Source organism: Papaver somniferum, chromosome 8 (genome assembly GCF_003573695.1).
Source record: "Papaver somniferum cultivar HN1 chromosome 8, ASM357369v1, whole genome shotgun sequence".
Taxonomy (NCBI): Eukaryota; Viridiplantae; Streptophyta; class Magnoliopsida; order Ranunculales; family Papaveraceae; genus Papaver; species Papaver somniferum.
This window is the reverse complement of record NC_039365.1, coordinates 95,485,141-95,495,945: the sequence shown is the minus strand read 5'-3', so window position 1 is coordinate 95,495,945 and position 10,805 is coordinate 95,485,141. Positions and strand designations below refer to the sequence as shown.

The 10,805-nt window shown below is 36.2% G+C and overlaps 1 protein-coding gene across 9 annotated transcripts; it reads right to left on the bottom strand.

The window, feature by feature from the left end:
* Window positions 1–3,601: 3,601 nt before the first annotated feature.
* LOC113302146 (ABC transporter F family member 4-like) lies at window positions 3,602–10,420 on the bottom strand. Of its 9 annotated transcripts, none has more exons than XM_026550996.1 (5): window positions 10,285–10,420; window positions 9,680–9,803; window positions 9,151–9,232; window positions 4,990–7,187; window positions 3,602–3,939 (listed from the first exon to the last, which is right to left on the bottom strand). In XM_026550996.1, the coding sequence occupies exon 4, from the start codon at window positions 7,178–7,180 to the stop codon at window positions 5,009–5,011; it is 2,172 nt and encodes a 723-aa protein (XP_026406781.1). In that variant the 5' UTR covers window positions 7,181–7,187; window positions 9,151–9,232; window positions 9,680–9,803; window positions 10,285–10,420; the 3' UTR covers window positions 3,602–3,939; window positions 4,990–5,008. The 9 variants fall into 9 exon arrangements, with proteins under 9 accessions (XP_026406781.1, XP_026406779.1, XP_026406782.1 ...); XM_026550994.1 differs by having other exon boundaries at window positions 9,151–9,287; window positions 9,714–9,803; XM_026550997.1 differs by having other exon boundaries at window positions 9,151–9,250; window positions 9,714–9,803.
* Between the last annotated feature and the right edge of the window lie 385 nt (window positions 10,421–10,805).

Sequence of the window (10,805 nt, the reverse complement as noted above, 5' to 3'; positions counted from 1 at the left end):
ATTCCCCTAACAAACCCAGTTACATTAAAAGATCAAACTTTTGTACAAAATAGATTGTTGACATCTTTGTTTAATCGAAGTTAATTGATCATAAGGATCTTATTTAGTGGGCAGGACTAAAAGACATAAAGCAATAAACAGAATTGAGAATTCAAATTTCAAGACTAAAACAAAACACTTATGAACTACGTCACTTTAATAATCTATGAAATGCAATCATTCAATAGCAAGAACAAAAAACCAAATTTTAGAAACCCCGTAATAAATAGTTCAAGATTCAAAATATACCCCATTCTATCAATGTTCTTCCAAGGGTGGCATCCAAGATCCAAAACCAACACACTCTCATACACAATCAAATCTTGGTGTACATTATTTAGGTAATTAACTCGGATATAAATATTTATGAGATTCTGCTGCAGAAATTCTTTTAAGTCACTCTTTTCCAAAACTGAGAGAACATATATTAATCAAGAGGAGAATGAAATCAAGTTTGGAAAATACATCCAAACTCAACTAAAACTAAACCACCATTCGATAACCAACATCAACATAATATGAGTGAAAAAGTAACAATCCTAATCCCAAAATCAAGAGGAGAACAAATTAATTTTGATTTAGTTGAGAATTGGGTGAAAGAAATAACAACCCTAATCAAAATTTATATGAATGACAACCACTTCAAGTCATGGACCCAATTGATATTTACCTAAGACAGATGGTGATTGGTAACAACAAAATCAATCATAGAAAAATGTTCCTGTAAAGTAACAAAATAAAAATAAATCAAATAAAAAAGCTTCTAGAATAACACCAACGTCAGCAAAACTTACATGAATGAAATCTTGATAGAGAAAAAGGAAATGGGTATGGCACGGGTTAATAAGCACTGAGAACCTGTGCACTTATTTTTTTTTTGAGGTTTCTCTGGTTGAACAGTTACAGAGATTACTAAGATCAAATAATAGCGTTGTTAATAGGTACGGTATCATTTATTTTGGTAATTATCTTGGTAACATATGAACAGGTGGAACAAAATAAATAGGCGTTAATCTTGGTCATTATCTTGGTACCGTCGGCATCCACAACACATATTGGCTGATAAATCTTGACCCTTCTTTATATGGCTAAAGTGTAGATAACCGTCCATTGGTAAAAACAATGGACGGGCCGGTTATGACCCGTTCCGTAATGGCACGGGCTTTGGTTCAGAATGTTTGCTTCACTTGTTCGATTAGTTATATTATTATAGATCATACTCCTTAGGAGTTCAATGTGGAATAAGACATCGTTATTGTGACGATTTCGCAAGACTATGAATTTGTATCATGTATATTACTTTATAGCATTAGTTGTTAGTGTGATGGACCTGATGGTCGATCTATCAGCAATGAAACCTTTGTCCACCAATGTTTTTATGTTTCTGAAGTTGTAGAATGTGATGGTCTTATTGCTATACCGCCAAATTATCACTTACCGTTTTTCTACCCATTTCAATCATTCGATGATGTCTGTGAATATGCAGTTCAATTACTTCGATTTACTGTAATTTTTTTAGTATTCCTACTTAAAATTAAAGTGAATATCCAACAATATTATTATTAATTCGATTAGAACGCCAATTCGTATACGTTAACCCAGAAAGCTCAACTACATCTGTGTCTCCCAATAAAGAAATCCCGCGGTTGCTAATCTTTTCCCGTCATTCGATTTTAGGCTCCCTTTGTCATTGCTTAAATAATTCTATTAGTTTTTCCATTTGGGTTTATCAGTGTAACCTTCAAAGAGAATTAGTGCAGTATGTTAATTTCTATTGGTACTGAACGACTATTAAACCTAAAACGTGTTCCAATTATGGTAGCATTTTAAAATTCCTATCCCGTCGGCGGTTAACCTAGCTAGAGAGAGGTAATGTATTTCCAGGATATTTTTTGGTCTTCTTTTATGTTCTTGGTGTATTGAAATTTTCAAGAAATTTTCAAGAAACTTTCATTAATCATAAATTTTGCATGCGATACGTGAAAATCTGATTGATACCATCAAATTTCAACCAAAGATTGTGAAGTAACACATGAGAGGGTGCTCTATGATCATTCTATTTTAAAATCCTACATGAAGGATGTGCCAATCAAATCCTCATATGGATATCAGTAGGCATAAGGTGATCAATCAATGGTTCTTCATGTTCTAATGCAGTTTGTTTCATCCAATATAATTCAAAACCAATCACATCCTTGGAGTCTTATGAGTTAGGGTGGGAAAGTATGGATCTTAAAAACGGTTTCTCTTCAGATTTCGTGTTAGTAAAACTTTTGCTTATTATCAGATTCTTAGACAATAATGCTCTATAAATCTAATGCGAAGGCTTCTAACGATCTGCGCCATAACAGTATACCAAAAACCAAAATGGTTGTTCTCGGAAATGTATATTTGTCTGACATTTCCCCAAAAAAGAAAGCAAAAACTTTAAACATTTAAGATATGCCTGCACGCACCCTATGAAGAGATGTAATTTCAAGGTTCATATAATATAAAGAAAAAGAATATTAATCAGGAATCCCCGATCCATTTGATACCAACATGTACATGACATAGTCCAAATAAGAGGCAGAAACTCTCCAGCAGAAGTAACAATACAGTTAAAAATTCTAAGGGCAATAACAATGGAACGGGGGTTTTCTTCGTTAATTATTTTCACTCCATGAAAATCTTCTTGATTTTGGCCGAAGAAGTCAAATTTAAATTGGACAACGTAAAAAAATAAAAGATTAAATGATATGGGTATTAGGAAACCTAATATAAGAGTAAAAATGAATAAAGAACAACCATATTTGAATATCTTTGTACTGCAAACGAAGAAACAAAATCTGGATCACAAAATACAACATCAATGAGTAGAAACAAAAAGAAATCGAATTGCATATATGACCAAAAAAATTAGGCATGAGGCACCACCATTCTTTATATGCTAAAAATGTAGATTTTGATTATGAAAGGGATTAAGTTAAAAGGGAAGTTAATTTAGAATAAAAAAAATGGATTCACATTAAATGGGAAAAGTAACTCCCAAATAAATGACATTAAGAGGGTGCAATCTAAATTCAAAAACTTATTGAATATGTGGCACAATCTAGATCACTCTTTATATGCTAAAAATGTAGATTGAAAATCTTAAACCTAGGGCTCATCTCAACTCTTCTTTATATGATAAATGTAGATTGAAAAACTTAAATCTTGGGCGTTCTTTATGTGTCCCAAATGTAGATAACCGTCCATATGAAAAAAAATACCATTGTCCATATGATATAAATATCTTGGCCGTTCTTTATGTGTCCCAAATGTGTATATATATATATATATTTGCTGTCTGATATGGAAATTTTTTCGATTTCGATTGATTTGATACTAAGATCACTACGGTAACAAATGAAACGCCCAGTCGCCCATGTTTGTTAACATGTACGGAGTTGAATACTTTGTACACACTACTTCAAATCAGAGTGTGGTCGTTTGACATTTGAATAGTTAAATAATCAAATGATCATCTCATCTCAATGATTATCACAGGAGTCGATTTTGTGCATAATCTCTAAAACTTGACTTGAATAAGAATAACCCTGCCCATAGTATTTCAAATATGATTATAAAAATTTTGATATCAAAACATCTCATAAACTTGTAGAATCTGAATCAACGTTGGTAATTTGGTGATTCAAAATCTATCAAACTAGTTGCAAAAACTTCAGGGTTTTGATTCCAAAATGAGCTCATAGCAATTACAGGTTAATCTAATGTGGTTCTTCTCTCTGGTATTTCTTAACATAGTGCAGGTAATTACGACGGACAATAATGGTCCTCACCATCCTGGCACTGTGGCAGGTACCAGCTAGAATACGGCCTCTGATAGAAACATCGCCAGTAAATGGACATTATATGTACCTGCAAACAAAGTCATTCATGTTAATAAAAGCTCATAGCCACGGAAACAAATCCGTTGCTTTAACAGTGTTTGAATGCAACACCAAATGAACATCATTAACATGCAGGTGTGCCAAGCATACACTTATAAACAAGTGATTACATTGTTCTACTCCTGGTATTATATCAAAATGCTATCCTTCCCTTAATACTTAACCAACAGAACCAAATAGGTTCATCATATTTGATTGTCTATCACATTAACATTGTCGTGAGTATCAAGATTTAAGATGTTTAGTTTTTAATGCCTAATGAAATGAGCTGCGCCCTAGATTATATGGTAACCAATATCTTTACTTTTACTTCTCCAATGTAATGCATAATTATTATCAAGGCTATGAATATTACAGCTTGATAGAAAGAAAACAAAATGATCCCAGTTACTGCAATCACTTAAGTAAGGGTATATCACAGATAGCCAACAGAAAAACAAGAAAAACAAGAAACCCATCAAGATAGCCAGCAGAAAAAGAAGAAAAACAAGAAACCCCACTACAGAAGTACAAACTATATCAGGATAGTGTATATCACAGATTCACAATAAACTACATGCGACTTAGGTTGCCTTGTTTTTAATACAGGAAACAAATTTTAGGGCCGAAACAACGGAGTAGATCCACATCCACTGCCCCACCAGACATACAGTAGGGTATTTCCATGTTTTAACTTAATGTTAATCCAATCAAACACAAGAAACTACATACAGAATATTGTTTCAAACCCTACATAAAACTACTACTTCAAACCAGAAGACATTCCATCCGCCCTAAGGGGGAGTCTGGTAGGAGGTTTTCCACTTAATTTAGTAAATGGATCCGCTAGGTTTTCTTTAGACTTTACATAATCGATCGATATTATTCCACTAGAGAGCAATTGTTTCACCGTATCATGTCTTCGACGGATATGTTTAGACAAGCGCAAATTTGGAACAAATGTAATCATGAGTGCATGCAATTTATCTGATGAAGACAAGTACAGTAACACTGGATAATATAACCGAGACAACCATACCTGAACCATAAATAACACATCAGTCATCCACCTCCGCTTTGATCTCTTTTTGAAGGTCTTCCTTGTATTCATCGAACGTCCCAGGGAAAGATTCTACGGTCCCATTCTCAACTATCCAAATCTGACTCTTCTCTTCATCTTCACAGACCCTTGATATTAGCCTGGAATCATGACTAACCAACACAACACCACCTGTGAATTCATCTAAAGCATCTGCTAGTGCATCAATACTCTGCATATCTAAGTGGTTTGTTGGCTCGTCTAATAGCAGAATGTGTGGTTTTGACATGGAGATTGAAGTGAAGACAACCCTAGCCTTTTGCCCACCAGACAATTTCACAATTGGTGTAAGGTGGTTATGGCTGGAAAGCCCAAACTTCCCAAGACTCGCGCGAACAGCCTCTTGTTTGCTAAGACCTTCTTGTTCAGGATGAAGCCGAAGAAGATACTGGACAGGGGTTTCCTCCATTGTTAATAGATCCACAAAGTGCTGTGAATACCTCCCGATTCTCAACTTCTGACTCTTTCGAGCCTTCCCCTCCGTGGGAACCAAATCACCAGCAAGAAGATTAAGAAGAGTAGATTTTCCAGCTCCATTTGGGCCCACAATTGCTACTCGGGTGCCCATATCAATACCAACGTCAACATTGGAGAGCCTGAAATCATCCCTGTTTGGATAACTAAAATTCACATCAATAAGCTGCATGAGAGGAGGGGTAAGTTCGGTTGGCTCAGGAAAATGAAACTGTACATTGTAGTCTCTCCACTTCTTTGGGGCCTCCGCCACAGGTTCATCCTCGTCAACCTTCCCCTTTGCTTTGCTCTTCGATTCCTTCTTATTATTATACTCAATCCGTTCTTTGACCTTCTTTTGCTGAGCCTGATTTCCACTCCTTTTTGAAGCCTTCACCTGTTTGTCAAATATCTCAAATTTCTTATTCATCTCCTTACGACGTTGCTCATACCCTCTTTCAAACTCATCGAAATTTCCACGATATAGTTGAAGCTTCAGATCATGAAGATGGATAATTTCATTGCAAACAGTATTCAGAAAGTCACGATCGTGAGAGACCACAACAAGTGTCTTCTTCCAACGACACGGGTATTCTTCCAACCAGAGAACAGCACGAAGATCAAGATGGTTGGTGGGTTCATCAAGTAGTAGAAGGGTTGGCTGGACAAACAGTGCCCTAGCTAATGAGATTCTCATCCTCCACCCTCCACTAAAGGATCGTGTGGCTCGCACCTGCATATATTTAGTGAAACCTAATCCAGCAAGTATCTTTGACGCCTGAGACTCAGCTGCATCAGCCCCAATCACCTGCAACCTCTCATATAACTCAGCAAGTTTTTCACCTGTGTCGTCATCTTCATTGTTGTTTTCCTCATCCCCGTCAAGAGATATATTTTGCAAAGCCGCAACTTCTTCACGGAGTTTGACGAGTTCTTCATTGGCCGAGACGACAGCTTCAAGGGCTGATTTATCATCACCAACTACTTCTTGCTCAACCAAAAGAACATCAATATTTTTCGGCACGGGAATCTTCCTCCAAGCAAGAAGTTTCAATAACGTGGACTTCCCCATTCCATTAGGTCCAATCAAACCATATCTCTTCCCATGGGCAATCTTCACGGATGTATTCTTGAGAAGCTCTTTACCCCGTGCCGATACAGAGAAATTTTCAATTGTAATATCTTTAACATTAGCATCAGCATTATCTTCACCTTCAAGGACCGAAGCACGACTACCAATGACAACACTGAAGGCTTCACGATCATCCCTAAGAGCCTCTTTTTTTGCCCGAGCTGCAGCTTCGGCAGCCAGCATTTCCTTCTTTTCTCGTTTTTTCGCATCTAGGGAGGCAGCTTCAAGTGGCTTTATATCAGCATGGCGATTAGATTTCCCAGGAACATTACCACTGGGATTATTTTGTTGGTCTTCTTCAGACAACTCATCCTCATCTTCATCAGATGGTGGAAGATCTATGTCATCAGTATAAGATGTGCGTTTCGGGGCTACTTTTGCTTTAGACTTGCTAGTAGTGGCAGAGGAGGAACCCTTAGGTTTCTCAGACTTTTGGTCCATACTGGCAAGCATAGCCGAAACTGATAACTTCTCCTTCTTACCATCTTTTGTAGCAGTTTTACCTGTTTTGGCTGTTCCAGCCTCTTCAGCTTTTTTTCTCCCCATTGAAAACCTGAACATAAAAACATAAAACAAAGTAAAACATATAAGCAATGGAATATTTCTATATGCTTGTTGTCGGCCGGTATCAACAAGTTTTAACCAATACGATGAAGCCTTGCTACAAATGCCAGGACAAGCATATATCTAAAACTAATCAGTTAACATATTACAACTATTTTGTAGAGATAGCCATACAAATTTATAACAGTAGTCAATGAGCAGTTAGATAATAAAAAAGATGAAATTGCTATGAACTATTAAAATTGTTTGTATAACACTACCAAGGGACTTTGTAAATAAAATTCAAAATCATCAAGCGAGTGATACTGAGAACTTCAATTTTCTCAATAACATATATAATCCGACCCATCATTAAGCCGAGTCGGGTCGGGCGGGTGCGAGTTTATGCGTCTTATTTGGAAATGAAACATTACAGTCTCAAATCACTAAAATCAGGATGGCACAATCTGGCACAATCCAATTGAGGATAAAACTAGTATCCGGTGAAGCGACCTTTGGTGTGTTTGCTTTCACTCAATTCATTTCTCATAAACCAGAGATGTAATAGATCAGAAAGAAATTAATAAAGGATGAACTCAAAATTCGAAGTCCCCAAATAAAAGATCAAGTTATAAAATGACTCACATAATTAAATCCATACAGCAAACTAAAACCATCCCATGAATTTGTAAAGAATTCCTAAACATCATTAACTAATTTAATCAGAGAGTAAAATCACATTTACTTGCAGAGAAACTCCATACCTTAACATCACCAACTCTTGTTAGTTTCACTTTCCTATCTCCCTAACCTCACCAATCTCTAATGTTTTGCTCCCCTTATTGGTTTGAGAAGGACGTCAGAGAGAGGAGAACGGGGCAAAGCAGAAGTTTTACCCTCATCATCTTCATGCAAGTTCCCAAGGAAAGATTGAAGAACGAAAATTACAAGAAGTAGTGAATTAATCGATTAACTTAACTTCTAACAACATGTTTGTTTTCTCCTCTATATAGGTAGAGGGTTCTACATAGAGGTTTGCCTCTACCTCTAGATAAAAACCACTACATAATGTCTCTTATTATGTTTGTTTATCACTATCTAATAACTCTATATTTAGAATCAGTATTTTTCATTTCCCATTTCACCCTTATATAAAATAAACAAATTCCATGAAGACCATTCCATACAAAAGAATTCTAAAATCTATATAGTTCAAAGATGAAATTCATACAAAAATAAATGCTGAAATTCATATAATTCAAATTTGAAATTCAAATATAGAATGTTGTGATGTGGCTCTAACAACACCAAAACCTCCTCTCCAAACCTTTTACACTAGCCGCGGACAGTAACCATCATATGAATAATAACCCTTACACTAGCCGTGGACAGTAACGAACTGAAATAGCTAGCAGTGGAATCAAAACAATTATGCACAGTATCCAAGACATCACCACACACTTAAATTAACCAATTAGAACCAATCATCTCCAGGCAATAAGAGTGAATAGTAACACCCAGATCTTAAAAGTGGAATCAACCTATCTGTTCCCAAGTGACGTTTCCCGTCGAGTAGGATATTTTCTTGGGAACACAAGAGGTTTCATAACTGTCATCACACTGTCACTGTTCCTTCCTATGATGGTGACCAATTTTTTTTACTCACAACCACTGACATGAATCATTTCAAGGCAGTACTAGTATACCATATGAGGCTTATGCTCGAATTACCAACCAAAAAACCAACAAGCATTCTAGACACAACACTTATCTCAATTTATTCACACATACAGTATGGTAGACATAGGGAGCAGATGAAAGAAGAAAATCTGCAGTCTATAGCTATATGTGATAAGTAGGTATAGATGTTGCTCGCCTCACACCCACCGACATTAAAGAAGATATAAAAGACAACATAGCAACAGAAGTACCCAATTGACAAGAACATCTTTGAGTATCATAAGCACACTTACTAACACTGAAATCTGGCAAGAGCACCAACACTTCCTAGCAAATAGTTACAGTGACAAGGCTCATGTGGTAACTGAAGGTAAACTGTCCACAATCAGCACCCTGTGAGTGAACGCCAATCTGAAATATATTGAACACTCTACATACAGAAATAAAAAGGGAGAACAATTCAAAATCGAAGTAACAAATTGTACATGTCAAACACAGGGTATATGTCAAAATTTCATTCCGTGGATGAAGGACTTCAAAATGAGAGTATGTCCTGTATCTGACACACAAGTGGATAACTGTAAAACATGTGCCCATGGCCATGCCATATAACTTCCTTTCTTCCTGTGTATAAATCCAAACAAGGGTATGATACATGAATTCCTGCATGAATGTCTATATGTGGAGTGGGACAGAACTTCTAGATATTGATAAACATTTGAAACTCGCCAATTTAATACATTCAAAAGAATAGCATTTAAATAGGATGTTTACGAATATAGTTATATTTTTAATGCTTAAGCCACAGAAAAGGAAGCATACAAAGACAACAGAGAATCAGAAAAAGCCTGCTCACGTGATGATGGTAAAGATAACGACACGTCTCTTTTTTATGCTCTGCAGATAACACTGCGTTTAGCTTCAAACCACTCGCTGAAAGCTAAACCTACAAAGACAGGACCAACAGAAAGAGCTTCTAAGAAATCCAGGGAACTCCTTCTAACAAAATAAGAACCATATAATGGTACACTAAGGTTTTCTACTGATAATCAAGCTAAAACAAGAACCCAGAAAAACTCAATTCAACTTGACTTTCAGTTTGACAAAAAATGAAAGCCATATGAACTAGATATATAAGATAGATACAACAAATACTATTTGGATTGGGAAGACAAAAGTTGAGCTATCAAATTGATGAACAATGATAATAAGAAATTAGAATTTTAGAGATAAAATTCAATGGAGACTCGAATCCAATCAAACCCAATTTCAGTGTTATACTAATATTGAAACTATAAATAACATTCTATTAATGGAGACTAGAATCGAACCAAACCCAAATTAACAAACCCTAATGCTAGCGGTTTTAGAAATTATAATTTGAAGATAAATTACTGAACAAAGTGAAGATAAAAAGAAAATCACACCTCTGAAAGAGATCGGTAAAACCTTCTTGGTCTTCCAATGGGACGCGATCGAAATTTTCCTTTAGCTGCTGCGGTAGAGAAGAGAGCGAGAGAAGAACGAGAGAGAAAAAAGGTTTTTGTAATTTTAAGGCCAGTTCCTATGGGTGTGGCAAACCAAAAAGTTTGCCATTTTTGACCGGCCTAGCTAAGTGGCAAAGTCGCAAATTTGTCACTTAGCCTGGCCAGGTCAGGTCAAGTTTCTACCGAACGGTCGAGATTTGACCGACTACACCGCTAGCGGCTCTTATAAGATCGTCCGGTCTAGTTTACACCGCTGAGTAGAATCTGATCCAACGGCCATAAATCTTCCCCCTTCTTCTTATTTTCTTAGATTTTCCAATGGCTCAAAAAATGTCTATGGCTCAATTCATAGAAGAGCAACATGCGGCCGAAAATCAAAAAGTTGCACTTCGAGCTAGTGTGCACAATGAATTAAGAAGAGCAAATAGTTGGAGAGTTGCACAACAGCGCAATTTTAGCAT

Bases quoted from the DNA above. Each gene is read 5' to 3' on its own strand.
- LOC113302146 (XM_026550996.1), bottom strand. From the start codon at position 7,180: ATGGGGAGAAAAAAAGCTGAAGAGGCTGGAACAGCCAAAACAGGTAAA.